This window comes from Pseudorasbora parva, chromosome 22 (assembly GCF_024679245.1).
Source record: "Pseudorasbora parva isolate DD20220531a chromosome 22, ASM2467924v1, whole genome shotgun sequence".
Lineage (NCBI taxonomy): Eukaryota > Metazoa > Chordata > Actinopteri > Cypriniformes > Gobionidae > Pseudorasbora > Pseudorasbora parva.
In genome coordinates this window covers 10,076,005-10,091,302 of record NC_090193.1, presented here as the reverse complement: position 1 = coordinate 10,091,302, position 15,298 = coordinate 10,076,005, and the positions used below count along the sequence as shown (strand labels likewise).

General features: G+C 45.4%; 1 protein-coding gene and 9 non-coding genes across 10 annotated transcripts; 5 read left to right on the top strand and 5 right to left on the bottom strand.

Moving 5' to 3' along the window:
* Window positions 1-5,399: 5,399 nt before the first annotated feature.
* trnae-cuc (transfer RNA glutamic acid (anticodon CUC)) lies at window positions 5,400-5,471 on the top strand. The gene has a single exon. It is a non-coding gene; the product is annotated as a tRNA-Glu (tRNA).
* A 265-nt stretch (window positions 5,472-5,736) lies between these two features.
* Window positions 5,737-5,808, bottom strand: trnae-uuc (transfer RNA glutamic acid (anticodon UUC)). Its single transcript has one exon. It is a non-coding gene; the product is annotated as a tRNA-Glu (tRNA).
* A 1,176-nt stretch (window positions 5,809-6,984) lies between these two features.
* trnae-cuc (transfer RNA glutamic acid (anticodon CUC)) lies at window positions 6,985-7,056 on the top strand. The gene has a single exon. It is a non-coding gene; the product is annotated as a tRNA-Glu (tRNA).
* A 201-nt stretch (window positions 7,057-7,257) lies between these two features.
* Window positions 7,258-10,963, top strand: LOC137058183 (uncharacterized). Its single transcript, XM_067431385.1, has 2 exons — window positions 7,258-7,674; window positions 8,929-10,963. The coding sequence occupies exons 1-2, from the start codon at window positions 7,611-7,613 to the stop codon at window positions 10,827-10,829; spliced, it is 1,965 nt and encodes a 654-aa protein (XP_067287486.1). The 5' UTR covers window positions 7,258-7,610; the 3' UTR covers window positions 10,830-10,963.
* A 969-nt stretch (window positions 10,964-11,932) lies between these two features.
* Window positions 11,933-12,004, bottom strand: trnae-uuc (transfer RNA glutamic acid (anticodon UUC)). The gene has a single exon. It is a non-coding gene; the product is annotated as a tRNA-Glu (tRNA).
* A 474-nt stretch (window positions 12,005-12,478) lies between these two features.
* On the bottom strand, window positions 12,479-12,551 carry trnar-acg (transfer RNA arginine (anticodon ACG)). The gene has a single exon. It is a non-coding gene; the product is annotated as a tRNA-Arg (tRNA).
* A 630-nt stretch (window positions 12,552-13,181) lies between these two features.
* Window positions 13,182-13,253, top strand: trnae-cuc (transfer RNA glutamic acid (anticodon CUC)). The gene has a single exon. It is a non-coding gene; the product is annotated as a tRNA-Glu (tRNA).
* Window positions 13,254-13,518: 265 nt separating this feature from the next.
* Window positions 13,519-13,590, bottom strand: trnae-uuc (transfer RNA glutamic acid (anticodon UUC)). The gene has a single exon. It is a non-coding gene; the product is annotated as a tRNA-Glu (tRNA).
* A 476-nt stretch (window positions 13,591-14,066) lies between these two features.
* Window positions 14,067-14,139, bottom strand: trnar-acg (transfer RNA arginine (anticodon ACG)). Its single transcript has one exon. It is a non-coding gene; the product is annotated as a tRNA-Arg (tRNA).
* Window positions 14,140-14,769: 630 nt separating this feature from the next.
* On the top strand, window positions 14,770-14,841 carry trnae-cuc (transfer RNA glutamic acid (anticodon CUC)). The gene has a single exon. It is a non-coding gene; the product is annotated as a tRNA-Glu (tRNA).
* Window positions 14,842-15,298: the final 457 nt, after the last annotated feature.

The following is a 15,298-nucleotide window of genomic DNA, read 5'->3' as shown; positions in this document are numbered from 1 at the left end:
GACGACTGAGAATTTCTTTGGTGCATGTGTTGTTTTCTTCTTCCTCTTTATTGTGCGACCACGCCTCCTTACCCCCGGTGGTTTAGACAACCTCTTACGTGCCATGACCATCAGACCTGACCCGTCTTGTGGTTTAGCGTTGTCGTTATACGATCTTGTCAATGCATTTGAGACGACATCTGTTACTATATTTTTAGCGGCTGATTTTAGGTGCGGTTTAGCTATACTGAACCCTCTTTTTAGAAATGGTATAGCCATCCTAAACAAACCTCTGAACAGCCCTCCCAGACCTGCCCCATACATGACTCCGCCCCCTGAGTATCCTGGCAGACCACCGCCGGCCTGATTTCGGTAGTAATTGACATATTCGGCAGCATTCGTCTCTCGGGGGTTATAATAATGAGACATTTTAAAGAATGGATTGTTTCGCAGGTTTAAAGTGTAGTTTTATAACAACTTTCCCGTAAGAAAATGGTATTTCACAGTTTTGATCGTCCTTTAGTTCTATGGTAATGTCCGTGATGAGCTCCTTGTTGACCGATGCGTAGTGGGGTTTGTCGTATCTAACACTGACTGTATCCTTGTTTTCCCCGGTTATATGTACACATCTCAAAAGGGGAACGTACGAATCCCCTACTGATTGGTAATGGATGATGTCTGTGTAAACGTATAGCGTATAGAGCCCTGCGTTGATGTCGGCTTGATGAGGGGCATATGTAATAAGGCTTGTTGAGAAGTCAGCCTTTTCATGGTAGGCAGCACGCCCGAGAGCATCATCAGCCTTAACTCCAAAAATAGTGGCTAGTTTCCCAAAGAAACTTACTGAGACGTTAGGTTTTGCAACCAGATAGATTTTGTTTTTTAAATGATCATAACCGATTACCCCTGATGGCGATAGCACCGTATTTATCGCGCGGATCACATCTTGAATTTTCTCGTAGAACCCTCCGCTTATTTGCAGTTTCCTCGATACTAGAAACCCTGATAGCTTTTTAAATACGGTCTCGCCGGGGTTCACTAAATCTTTCTGAGGTGGTAACGGTGAGGTGTGTAGTGTGAAAATACCGTCTTCATCATTAAAGGAGTACCAGCTTCTAGGATATTCGATTTCAGCGAGTCCGACTTCCCATTTCCCTTTCAAGTTAATGCCTGTAGATAGCCTTGTTCTGTAGCTGGATATACGGTTTTCAGGATATGTCCTCAAAGAAGCATTGCATGGTAGCGTAACATAGAATCCTTGGTCATCCATGACAGTGCTACACATTAAATGAACCAGAACTGTGTCCGTATGAGTGTTTTAAGGAGTCTGTAAATCCACCAGAGTTTTTTTATCTATATAGCTATTAAATTTTGAAGGCCATCCTAACCATTTCACTAGCATGAGCGTAGATCTACCCTGTTTTTTCTCGCCTAAAATCTTCTCCACCTTAAAAGATTTATTTTTACTCACAATTATCTTTTGCAGCTCTTTTTCATAAAAAACCCCCTCAACAATCTCCCCGTCATAATCAGACAGTCTGTAGACCGGTGGTTGACGTGGAATGCATGATGATATGGTGAAAAATTCTTCTGTGTAGTTCTGTTCGTACCCTTTGGCGAACGGACCTCGTACTTTAGAAATCCTAACAACATCTCCGACTTTATATTTAAAAATACGTTTCTCTCTCTCTTTCTTCTTTATATCACCGTACAAGTTTTGAAACACAGTCCCCTCGTTTTCTTTATTGACGTCCAGAGGTCTCATCTTAATACTACGATGATAACTGGAGTTGTATCCATCAGTGATGTCTTGCAAAACGTCCATGTAACGATGGGAATTCGTAGCAGTTAAAAATCGCCACATGCGGCTTTTTAATGTTCTATTAAAACGCTCCACCACACTAGCTTTTAAATCAGTTGCTGTTGCAAAATGAATAATATCGTGCTTTTTCATAACATCCTGAAAATGCTTGTTGAAAAATTCCTTCCCCTGATCTGTCTGTAGTTTCTGCGGTACACGACCCTCCTCGAGTATAGACTCAAACGCTTTAGTAACCACAGCACCACTCTTATTCTTTAGCAGCCGAGTCCATGCATACTTACTAAATATATCAATACATGTCAGTAGATATTTATTATTATCGTTATCCTTAGAATACGCCGTCATGTCTACGAGATCCGCTTGAAACTGGGTATCAATCCCATACACCACAACTCTGTTGCGTTTGTATTTTACAGGCGCTGTCCTGTGTAGTGTGTACGCATCCTCGCCGGACAACCATTCTGAAACCTCTGTATCGCTTAAACGAACCCCGCTATCGTTAAAAACGGCGTCTTTCAGACGTTTTTTACCTCCTAAAGAACCAGGGTTGGATGGAGTGTAATAAATTTTTTTCATGAGCTCTGACATGTTGTCGTTTCAATCATCTGCAAAAGAATAATACGCCCGGCTGATACAAATCAAACTTTTATTAAGAAAATTGGTACAGGGGAAAGTATAGGGCATATAAGACGTCATCACTTTCTAAGTAACAAAGACATTAGTAAAAAATACAATGGTTAGTAAAATAGTATGATTTAGTAAAAAATACAATGGTTAATAAACATTGAGTGACAGGGATGTTTAGTTAAAATATTACATTAGACATATACATAGTCTAGCCAGAAAAGAAATTCTCTACATAACTTGACATCACGGTCTACCATATAGTTAACTGCTGTTTTTATGATATCATCTATGTCGACAGTATATCCGTCAAAAGTTTCATTTAATAAAGTCAACGATGTACAGACATCTGTTACGTACGTGCAGATACAAACAATGTCGACGACACGAAGGTCGCTTGTAGATTCACAAATCACATCAAGAACATCTCTTATCATTACAGAATATGGTTCTGAACCATTAACAAAGAGGTCGGCCATTTCATCCCAAGCATTGGACAGACCTCTTATAATGACCATTTGATTCTTGAGAGTTTTTGCACGTTTGTCTTCCTCATGATCGGCATCATCGGGGTGGCATGCATCTTCGATTATCTTTTCCAACAGCATTGTCATTTGCCTTCTGTAATGTTGTTTAAACAGACATTGTATGACGCTCTTGCGGCTGCATTCACCACCCATGCTGGCTTTGTCTTGGTTACTCGCCATTCACGACGGGGGCTCTTTGCCAGAGATCAACGGCGTCGTAGACGATTTTCTTGCAGGACTTGTCAAGGAGCTTTTCCCTGATTGCTTGCAGCTTTGCAGTGATGAATGGTTCGTCTCGTAATTCGTGCAGAATAGCACCGGCCGTTCCGTGAATCCGCTGAGGATGGGACTTTAGCCCAAAACACCGTAGTGCGTAGGCTATAACAGTTCGCAGATCAGGTTTAAACAGTTTGCTGGTGAGCTCGTTGAAGTGTGTGTCAAAGTAGTATGTGGCTGGTTCAAACAGGCAGGAGTGTTGCAGCTGGCTAGGATGATTCGTAGCACAGCCCTGGCATTCTTCTTTTTGTTTACCGTCGATGAGGTGTTGCAGCAGCACCACCACTGTAGCTTTCACAATTTTGAACCCGACGTCAGTGAAACAACCGTCTATAGCGTCGTCATTCTTATCGATAGAGGATGCAGCGGTACCACAAAGCCCGGTTAGGAAGCTCAGGTTGCGATAACCAAGCTCGGTACAGAATTTGTCCAACCAACCAGTGTTGGCATCTATTGTTCCGGTGGTATCTGGTAGAATAGGGTCTGTAGCATTATCGTTAGGAGGCTCATAGAAGTAGCCGAGCTCTGAACCGCCGTCTTGAGCCATGTTTTATAAATGGTTGTGGAGGGGGTTTGGTTACAGACTTTTATGGGCGTAGTGAATGGGCGGGGATGGTAAATCGTATACCCCGCTGCGCGCGCATCTCTCGGGGTGAAACAGCTGTACTTTAATTTTGCTGTACCCCTCCTCCATCTCACACCATTTGAACATTTTGTTTATGGTTGAAAAAATAGTACTCAGCTGGTTAACGTCACACCACTTGATCAAAAATTGCATCTTGTACAGATCATGGTGTTCATTCTTCATGATCGGGGCCGTCCGATCAGAAAGCTTTGCCTTTTCGTCGCAGCAGAAGATGAAAATACAATCATTTTGTTTTTTATCATAATGATTGCCGACTACCCGGTACCGGGTATTGGGGGTCACCCCATCCCACTCTCCGACGTACAATGGAGAGCTCACACGATCATTCAGATCCTTCCAGACACGACTGTAAAACAGTGTCCAGTCTTTATCGTGAAAGGTCACGCATGGGTCTTCTTCCGGTATAAATTCTTCAGCTTTGTCCGTGGTGTAGAGCCTCACGACTCTAGATGGTTTATGAAATATGTAACCGAATACACGGTTACTATTCATTAAAAATTCAGCTGTCAGACAGTCCTTATTTTCATGGAGAAATTTTGTCAAGCTGACATATCCTTGAGGCTTTCTCGGAGCGAAAGGCAGCGCCCCCGGCATATCGTCGTACCAATGTTTCTTAGGGGTTTTAGCTGAGTTTAAATGCGACATGTTCAGGTATTTCACAGCTCTTTTCTATTTGTTGCATGTCTAGGTATATTTATACTGATCTGCCATGGAATGCAAAAGCACCTCACGTGGTCTGGACCTCCCTGAAATCACAGCTCAAATTGCCGAGTCAAAGTTCAAAACCATCAGTCTTTCATTTGATCACTACAGAAAACAATCACAGGTCAAAAGTCATCACCGGAATTTCAAACATTTAACCTCAAAGTTCATATTGACCCCCAGAGTATACATAAGGTCAAAGGTGACGACAACTTGGGTGGTCGGTGGGGGAGGGGAACAACCTGGGTGGTCCGTGGGGGGAGGGGAACGAAGGGGGCGTGGTAGGTCAAAGGTCACCATCAATCATTTTTGACACTTGCCGTAGTATATGAACTACTGCTTGAAGACGGAGGCGTCACATGTTAGGGATCTCTGTCTTCCTGGCGTGGCTAACGTAGCTGGGTAGCAAATTACTTTAAAACAGTGCAAGGCTGGCCGCTCAAAAAGCCAGGCATACCTCAGAGACGACGACACTCTGTGCTATGCGCTCTGTTAACCTCGAGCTCCTTCGCCAGATGCTCTGCAGAAGAAGGGCTGAAAACAAAAAGCGGAGTGAGTCAGGCACCTCTTGGCACTGAGAGCACGGCTGGGCTCTGCTTGTTGTCTTTTGCAAGCTGCTTTGATTGAATTGCAAGTTGCGGTGTTGTTAGGATGTTCTCACGGAGCATGTGACAGTTTCTCAGTGGAAGAACTGTGATCCAGGGTCAGAGACTCTCTCCTCTCCAAGAGGAAAAGGCTAGCCTTAACGGTTTTGCTTGAGAAATTGCAGCAAAATCTGGTAGAGGCCCACAGGCAGGCTTGAGGAGACAGGCTGAACAGCCCTTCCCTGGTGGTCTAGTGGTTAGGATTCGGCGCTCTCACCGCCGCGGCCCGGGTTCGATTCCTGGTCAGGGAACGTTCCTTTTGCCCTCCAGCGCGGCCAAGAAAATGTTTGAGTGTGAAAAGTGACCTCCTTCGAGCCGGAGTCGAACCAGCGACCTAAGGTTTGCCAACGTTCCACCTACAGTCCTCCGCTCTACCAGCTGAGCTATCAAAGGTATGCAGGGAAAGAGAAGAACCTCAACCTATCAGGTTGCTGCAGCTCCACTGCTGGCTAAAAGCGATTCAGTAATAGACAGAAGCTCTGGCTGTTCGATAAGGGGAGCAAAGACAAGCCAAACTTCCCATACCGGGAGTCAAACCCGGGTCGCCTGGGTGAAAACCAGGAGTCCTGACCGCTAGACCATATGGGAAAGCCCGCAAATGCCGGTCAGGCTTGTGTGCCATTTTTCATGCGTGTGGCCAGTACAAGGGCAGGGTTATGTTAGGCCCTTTGGCATTCAGTGTGTGACCGTCGCCTTTAAGAATATGACAATGTTCCGAAGGGATTGTTTACTGAATTCACTTGTACCAGACTCGATGGAAGGAGCTGTCATTTGTCTCTCCCAGGGGGTGCAGCTCTCTCCCATTCTTGTGTTCGCATAAAAAGATACTATAAACTGGTCATTAAAGCAAGGTCCCCGTGACAGTGCTTATGCGATGCATTTGAAAACACGCACGGTATTGTATGGTAGGCGCTATCTAGCTGACAAAACGGCCTATGGTTGGACTGTCACTTTACAAGAAAAAAAACTAACCATTCCAATACCAATAGTCAAAAACTACGGGCTAATAAAACAAGCTAATAAAACTGCTGTAGGCTGACAGCGAAGCAAAAGAGGCAGATCGAGCCAGCCAGGAGTCGAACCTAGAATCTTCTGATCCGTAATCAGACGCTTTATCCATTGCGCCACTGGCCCACCGGTCAGGCGCCCTGGTGTTTACACGCATCTTGGTGGTGTTCGCCTGGAGCGGGGCCTGTCGCAACATCAACTTTTTCTCATGCCATTAACAGGTCTGGAGCCAACGTAAGGAAGCGCTCCGATGAGGGGTCTGCTATGAAAAGCTTGAAGACGGAGGCGTCACATGTTAGGGATCTCTGTCTTCCTGGCGTGGCTAACGTAGCTGGGTAGCAAATTACTTTAAAACAGTGCAAGGCTGGCCGCTCAAAAAGCCAGGCATACCTCAGAGACGACGACACTCTGTGCTATGCGCTCTGTCAACCTGGAGCTCCTTCGCCAGATGCTCTGCAGAAGAAGGGCTGAAAACAAAAAGCGGAGTGAGTCAGGCACCTCTTGGCACTGAGAGCACAGCTGGGCTCTCCTTGTTGTCTTTTGCAAGCTGCTTTGATTGAATTGAAAGTTGCGGTGTTGTTAGGATGTTCTCACGGAGCATGTGACAGTTTCTCAGTGGAAGAACTGTGATCCAGGGTCAGAGACTCTCTCCTCTCCAAGAGGAAAAGGCTAGCCTTAGCGGTTTTGCTTGAGAAATTGCAGCAAAATCTGATAGAGGCCCACAGGCAGGCTTGAGGAGACAGGCTGAACAGCCCTTCCCTGGTGGTCTAGTGGTTAGGATTCGGCGCTCTCACCGCTGCGGCCCGGGTTCGATTCCCGGTCAGGGAACGCTCCTTTTGCCCTCCAGCACGGCCAAGAAAATGTTTGAGTGTGAAAAGTGACCTCCTTCGAGCCGGAGTCGAACCAGCGACCTAAGGATTGCCAACGTTCCACCTACAGTCCTCCGCTCTACCAGCTGAGCTATCGAAGGTATGCAACGAAAGAGAAGAACCTCAACCTATCAGGTTGCTGCACTGCCCTACAAAACAAAAAGGCAGTAACTGCATTTTTGGTCAAAAATGAGTTATTATCATTTTCATGACATTCAAGGCATCCTTTGTTATGTGACAAAAAATATTATCTCAAATGTGTGTCGTTTTGGTGAAAAATGGTAGTCGTTTGTACAGTAACTGCAAAAAGGCCTAGTGAAACAAAGCATGAGTACAGTAACATCCATTACTGTATTCTTGTTTTGTTTTACCCAACAAAAAATAACCGTGTTGCTACGCAGCGCAGTTACTGTTTCCATGGTGAACACACACAGCTGATTTAGCGGCATCCTCACGAGACGGTTTTAACATTTGCGATTTCACCCTTCTAACTTCCCACAAATTTTGTTTGAGATGGCACAAAGCAGGGGAAAGAAGATGGTCGAACTGGCGTTGAAAAGAAAATACCCGGAGAATGGTAAGTAACAGTGACAGATTAAACATTTAGAGGCTAGGCTATCACAATATAAACACCTGTCAGCCGCCAGGGCGGGACTTCCTCTCAGAGGTCCATTCAGAAAGCATTATGCTAATTAACAGGCGATGTTTCAAATAGCTTTGCTTACCTCCCCCTGATCCTCCCTGCTCCTAGCTGTAACTTTATCCTCTGTAACTTCACATCATCGCCGATGCCATGTCATCATTTTGTTGTTCATGACACAAAGTTATAATCCAATCAGCGGTGGAAAAATATTCAATAACTAGAAAAGCACTCGGAGAGCATAATAACCGCGGTCAATGTAGCATTACAAATTCCAAATGTCCCGTGTTCCGGATCACCACCAAAATGTAGTCATCTGTTCCTTGTCCTAATACCCATGTTGTCCGAAAATGTCATCCAAATCCGTACAGTACTTTTCGAATTATCTTACTAACGAACAGACAGAGAAACGGCAACAGGTGTCTGTTCAACTTAAAACGCACTCTCTTCGCGTCCGCTGTTTGAAGACTATGTCCGCTGTTTAAAGACTATGTCCGCTGTTTAAAGAAATTAGTGAGTTGTGAGCAAAACTGACACCTTTCTCTTTACTGTAAGCATCATGCTTTCAACAAAAACAAACTTCTGCAGAGCGAGTCGGCAGTTATTTACGACCCCCCTTAGCGCTCAGGCTCAACACATTGGTTCCTGTTCCTAAGCATTTATTTATTGCACGGTTTGTTCTTCTAAATATAAAATTATATATTTAATTTGGATTCCCCTTAATTATATTAACCTATGAAAATGTTTCCCTCTGCATTACTGCAAGCTTCTGTTTTATCCTATTATTGTAGGATAATACAACTTACAACCTAATGTAACTTATAAAGCCAGGCTGCGTTTTTTGTATGTTGGCTTTTCTTTCTTCATTTTCATTAAGGGTTAAAAATTATTAATTTATTATTGTGTTAGTCATTATTTAGGCATTTATTAATTAATTAAACTTTATTAAAATTATTCCCTGTACAATTAAATATTATGATATACAGACATCGATATATAGCCTACATATGTTGATCAGAGTGAAGATGTTGTCCTGTAGGTCCATATAATAATAATTAATAATAAATACTAATAATACTAATAATAATAATAATAATAATTTGTTGCAGTAGCCTACACAGACAGACAGACAGACACAGACAGATGTGGATTTACATTCATGCCACTAATTTTCTCTCTTTTTCATTTAAGATACACATGTAGGTATTCCATCAAAGAGGCAGCAAGTCCTGCCCCCCGCTGAAACAATGGAGTGGACCATCCTGGACACTTTCCTGGATACCACCAGCGTGGACAGCTTATATGATGACATTACAGACCTAGATTATGTCCCAACCCCTACGATGGCACAGACTGAAGTGGAACTTGGAGACCCAGGAGAACAAGTGCAAGAGCCCCAGCCAGAGCCCCAGCCAGAGCCCCAGCCAGAGCCACAGCCAGGGCCACAGCCTGATGTTGAATCACGTCGACCACCAATGAGAGAGCCATGTGGTGCCAAATGTCGAAGAAGGTGTACAGACCATATTTCAGAGGAAAGACGGAGGGAGATATGGAGTCAGTACTGGGAGATGACCTACACAGAAAGACGATCATGGATGTTTTACTCAGTTACCCCAATGCCAACCAAAAGAATAACAACCGGCCCAGAAAGTCGCCGTGGCCGCTCATTTATCTACCGCCTGCAAAACCAGAAAGGAGAGCCAAGACAGGTCTGCAAAATGTTTTTCCTGTCATCATTGGGCTACCACCCTAAAAATGACAGTCTCGTTATTTCCATGATGGGGAAGTCGAACACCAGGCCACTGGTTCCATCCAAGGACCAGAGAGGAAGGCAGGCTGCAGTCAACAAGATAGACGTGAAGACCCTTGATGACCACATTGAGTCCTTCCATCCTTGTGTGAGCCATTACAGACGGGAGCATGCCCCAAATCGACGGTACCTGCCAAGTGACATCACAATTAAGATGATGCATTCAGACTACCTGGATAAAGGAAACGCCTGCTCCTATGAAGCATACAGGAAGATGGTAAAAGACAAAAAAATCAGCTTTGCCAAACTTGGGGAGGAGCAATGTGAGGACTGTTTGGAACATGCAGAACATGTGAACTGCCACACAGGGGAGACTGAAAGCTCAGATTGCCCAGAGTGCCTAAGGTGGAACAAACATAAGCAGTCTGCCCTAGAGAGCCGCCAAAGCTACCAGGCAGATGCAGAGAGGGACTGGCCGGACATGACATCAGTTCGGAGTGTGGACCTCCAGAAGGTGATAATGCTGCCACGGATGCCAGGAGTCAAGTCAGCAGTATTTACTCGTCGCATCGTGGCATACCACGAAACATTTGCCTCAGTGGGGAAAAAAACAAACAAAAAAAACACCATCTCTGTATTGTGGCACGAGGGAATGGCTGGGCGAAGTGCCGCGGAAATTACATCAGCATATACAACTGCATTGGAGAAGGAGCGGGATGTACGCCACACCATATTCTGGGTGGACAACTGCAGTGCACAGAATAAGAACTGGTGCCTTCTATCCTCACTTGTCACTCTTGTGAACAGTGACACCATTTCACAGGAGGACATCACACTAAAGTTTTTTGAGAGGGGACACACGTTCATGAGCGCAGACAGTTTCCACCATGGTGTCGAGCAGCAAATGAGGAGCCGTCCAGGTGGTGTGGTCTACGACTTTGAGGACTTTGTGAGTGTTGTGGCAAGCTCCAACTCCAGGAAGGTGGATGTTATCAAATTGGAGAATGCCAATGTGCTAGATTGGAGGGATGGCCACTCCACCGTCAAGGTCAAGAAAGCGCAAGCACCAAAGCTTGGGGAGATGGCGGAGATACAGGTGCGGCGTGGCTCCAAGAGCCTCTTTTACAAGCTGTCCCATACGGAGAATGAATTTATGGAATTGGACTTCCTCATGAAGAAATTCTCGCTGAAGGTGCCCACTCTTTTGCGACCACAGAATAGAGGGGTTGAGGAGGTCAAGAAGAGAGACATCCTCTGTAATCTTTGTCACCTCATGCCACCAAACAGGAGGGTGTTCTGGTATTCCCTGCCTGTGAGCAATGTTTTGGAGGATGAGGAGTAATAACCATATGAAATGTGGTGTTCATCAATTATTTGTATTATTATTATCATCATTATTTATTTATTTATTCATTCATTCATTCATTCATTTATTTATTTATTTATTTATTTATTTATTTATTTATATATATATATACACACACACAATCTATTATTAAATGTATGTTTACTAATTTGAAATATCTGTCCCATGTATTCATTTCATTCAGTACTTTATGTTTATAAACCTACTGAAACAGATACTGCACCATATAAAATCATCAACTTGTTTATCTTAGTTATCATCATAAGAGTACAAAAAGCGTTAGAAACACTTAGGCAACATGATTTTGTTTTGCTCTGTTGAATTGGAGTTTAACTTGCCTATATTGCTCCAAAGAAAAGTTGTTTTGCAATGCTTTAACATGAATGTGATTTGTAGGTATAGCAGATACTACATTACAGATTGAGAAACACCCCCAGAGACACATTAATCTAATACTTACACATAATAATGTGGTCCTATTCAAAATAAATTGTCCCCATTTGGGCCTTGATACAGCTTAGCAATGTGAGACTTTAAGCAGCCGTTTCAGCACCAGAACAGCTTCCGGGTGGAAAATATTGACCTAAAATGGTCAAATTAATTTGGGTTTGGTATATCCATGTTCAGAAAAACAAATGGTTCCAATTATTTCAAATACAGTAAAATACAGTAATATATCTAACACACCCAGAGCCCAAGTTGTGGCAAAATAGTTCTTGGAGAATCTGTAGTTACTGCCTTTTTCCTTGGCATGGTGCCACGTTTTTGGTAAGTAATACAAAGCAAGAATACAGTAACTGCAAAATAGGGGTAAAATACCAAATTAAAAATGAGGATTGATATGTACAAAAATAAAACTAATATAAAGTAACAAAAAAGCCACATGTCCAATAATCTACCTACAACTACTTAGGCTGGATGACAGGATAACTTTAAAGTCATTTTTCTCAGTTCTGCACTCTGCGTAGTTACTGCCTTTTTGCTTTGTAGGGCAGTGCAGCTCCACTGCTGGCTAAAAGCGATTCAGTAATAGACGGAAGCTCTGGCTGTTCGATAAGGGGAGCAAAGACAAGCCAAACTTCCCATACCGGGAGTCGAACCCGGGCCGCCTGGGTGAAAACCAGGAATCCTGACCGCTAGACCATATGGGAAAACCCGCAAACGCCGGTCAGGCTTGTGTGCCATTTTTCATGCATGTGGCCAGTACAAGGGCAGGGTTATGTTAGGCCCTTTGGCATTCAGTGTGTGACCGTCGCCTTTAAGAATATGACAATGTTTCGAAGGGATTGTTTACTGAATTCACTTGTACCAGACTCGATGGAGGGAGATGTCATTTGTCTCTCCCAGGGGGTGCAGCTCTCTCCCATTCTTGTGTTCGCATAAAAAGATACTATAAACTGGTCATTAAAGCAAGGTCCCCGTGACAGTGCTTATGCGATGCATTTGAAAGCACGCACGGTATTGTATGGTAGGTGCTATCTAGCTGACAAAACGGCCTATGGTTGGACTGTCAGTTTACAAGAAAAAAAAACTAACCATTCCAATACCAATAGTCAAAAACTATGGGCTAATAAAACAAGCTAATAAAACTGCTGTAGGCTGATAGCGAAGCAAAAGAGGCAGATCGAGCCAGCCAGGAGTCGAACCTAGAATCTTCTGATCCGTAGTCAGACGCGTTATCCATTGCGCCACTGGCCCACCGGTCAGGCGCCCTGGTGTTTACACGCATCTTGGTGGTGTTCGCCTGGAGCGGGGCCTGTCGCAACATCAACTTTTTCTCATGCCATTAACAGGCCTGGAGCCAACGTAAGGAAGCGCTCCGATGAGGGGTCTGCTATGAAAAGCTTGAAGACGGAGGCGTCACATGTTAGGGATCTCTGTCTTCCTGGCGTGGCTAACGTAGCTGGGTAGCAAATTACTTTAAAACAGTGCAAGGCTGGCCGCTCAAAAAGCCAGGCATACCTCAGAGACGACGACACTCTGTGCTATGCGCTCTGTCAACCTCGAGCTCCTTCGCCAGATGCTCTGCAGAAGAAGGGCTGAAAACAAAAAGCGGAGTGAGTCAGGCACCTCTTGGCACTGAGAGCACGGCTGGGCTCTCCTTGTTGTCTTTTGCAAGCTGCTTTGATTGAATTGCAAGTTGCGATGTTGTTAGGATTTTCTCACAGAGCATGTGACAGTTTCTCAGTGGAAGAACTGTGATCCAGGGTCAGAGACTCTCTCCTCTCCAAGAGGAAAAGGCTAGCCTTAGCGGTTTTGCTTGAGAAATTGCAGCAAAATCTGGTAGAGGCCCACAGGCAGGCTTGAGGAGACAGGCTGAACAGCCCTTCCCTGGTGGTCTAGTGGTTAGGATTCGGCGCTCTCACCGCCGCGGCCTGGGTTCGATTCCCGGTCAGGGAACGTTCCTTTTGCCCTCCAGCGCGGCCAAGAAAATGTTTGAGTGTGAAAAGTGACCTCCTTCGGGCCGGAGTCGAACCAGCGACCTAAGGATTTCCAACGTTCCACCTACAGTCCTCCGCTCTACCAGCTGAGCTATCGAAGGTATGCAGGGAAAGAGAAGAACCTCAACCTATCAGGTTGCTGCAGCTCCACTGCTGGCTAAAAGCGATTCAGTAATAGACAGAAGCTCTGGCTGTTCGATAAGGGGAGCAAAGACAAGCCAAACTTCCCATACCGGGAGTCGAACCCGGGCCGCCTGGGTGAAAACCAGGAATCCTGACCGCTAGACCATGTGGGAAAGCCCGCAAGCGCCGGTCAGGCTTGTGTGCCATTTTTCATGCGTGTGGCCAGTACAAGGGCAGGGTTATGTTAGGCCCTTTGCCATTCAGTGTGTGACCGTCGCCTTTAAGAATATGGCAATGTTCCGAAGGGATTGTTTACTGAATTCACTTGTACCAGACTCGATGGAGGGAGATGTCATTTGTCTCTCCCAGGGGGTGCAGCTCTCTCCCATTCTTGTGTTTGCATAAAAAGATACTATAAACTGGTCATTAAAGCAAGGTCCCCGTGACAGTGCTTATGCGATGCATTTGAAAGCACGCACGGTATTGTATGGTAGGTGCTATCTAGCTGACAAAACGGCCTATGGTTGGACTGTCAGTTTACAAGAAAAAAAAAAACTAACCATTCCAATACCAATAGTCAAAAACTATGGGCTAATAAAACAAACTAATAAAACTGCTGTAGGCTGATAGCGAAGCAAAAGAGGCAGATCGAGCCAGCCAGGAGTCGAACCTAGAATCTTCTGATCCGTAGTCAGACGCGTTATCCATTGCGCCACTGGCCCACCGGTCAGGCGCCCTGGTGTTTACACGCATCTTGGTGGTGTTCGCCTGGAGCGGGGCCTGTCGCAACATCAACTTTTTCTCATGCCATTAACAGGCCTGGTGCCAACGTAAGGAAGCGCTCCGATGAGGGGTCTGCTATGAAAAGCTTGAAGACGGAGGCGTCACATGTTAGGGATCTCTGTCTTCCTGGCGTGGCTAACGTAGCTGGGTAGCAAATTACTTTAAAACAGTGCAAGGCTGGCCGCTCAAAAAGCCAGGCATACCTCAGAGACGACGACACTCTGTGCTATGCGCTCTGTCAACCTGGAGCTCCTTCGCCAGATGCTCTGCAGAAGAAGGGCTGAAAACAAAAAGCGGAGTGAGTCAGGCACCTCTTGGCACTGAGAGCACGGCTGGGCTCTCCTTGTTGTCTTTTGCAAGCTGCTTTGATTGAATTGAAAGTTGCGGTGTTGTTAGGATGTTCTCACGGAGCATGTGACAGTTTCTCAGTGGAAGAACTGTGATCCAGGGTCAGAGACTCTCTCCTCTCCAAGAGGAAAAGGCTAGCCTTAGCGGTTTTGCTTGAGAAATTGCAGCAAAATCTGGTAGAGGCCCACAGGCAGGCTTGAGGAGACAGGCTGAACAGCCCTTCCCTGGTGGTCTAGTGGTTAGGATTCGGCGCTCTCACCGCCGCGGCCCGGGTTAGATTCCCGGTCAGGGAACGTTCCTTTTGCCCTCCAGCGCGGCCAAGAAAATGTTTGAGTGTGAAAAGTGACCTCCTTCGAGCCGGAGTCGAACCAGCGACCTAAGGATTGCCAACGTTCCACCTACAGTCCTCCGCTCTACCAGCTGAGCTATCGAAGGTATGCAGGGAAAGAGAAGAACCTCAACCTATCAGGTTGCTGCAGCTCCACTGCTGGCTAAAAGCGATTCCGTAATAGACAGAAGCTCTGGCTGTTCGATAAGGGGAGCAAAGACAAGCCAAACTTCCCATACCGGAAGACGAACCCGGGCCGCCTGGGTGAAAACCAGGAATCCTGACCGCTAGACCATATGGGAAAGCCCGCAAGCACTGGTCAGGCTTGTGTGCCATTTTTCATGCGTGTGGCCAGTACAAGGGCAGGGTTATGTTAGGCCCTTTGGCATTCAGTGTGTGACCGTCGCCTTTAAGAATATGGC

What these genes read in the sequence shown, in the direction of transcription:
- LOC137058183 (XM_067431385.1), top strand. Translation starts at nt 7,611, where the DNA reads ATGGCACAAAGCAGGGGAAAGAAGATGGTCGAACTGGCGTTGAAAAGA. An exon ending in AAGAAAATACCCGGAGAATG is followed by an intron (nt 7,675 to 8,928) that starts GTAAGTAACAGT and finishes TTTTCATTTAAG; the next exon opens with ATACACATGTAGGTATTCCA.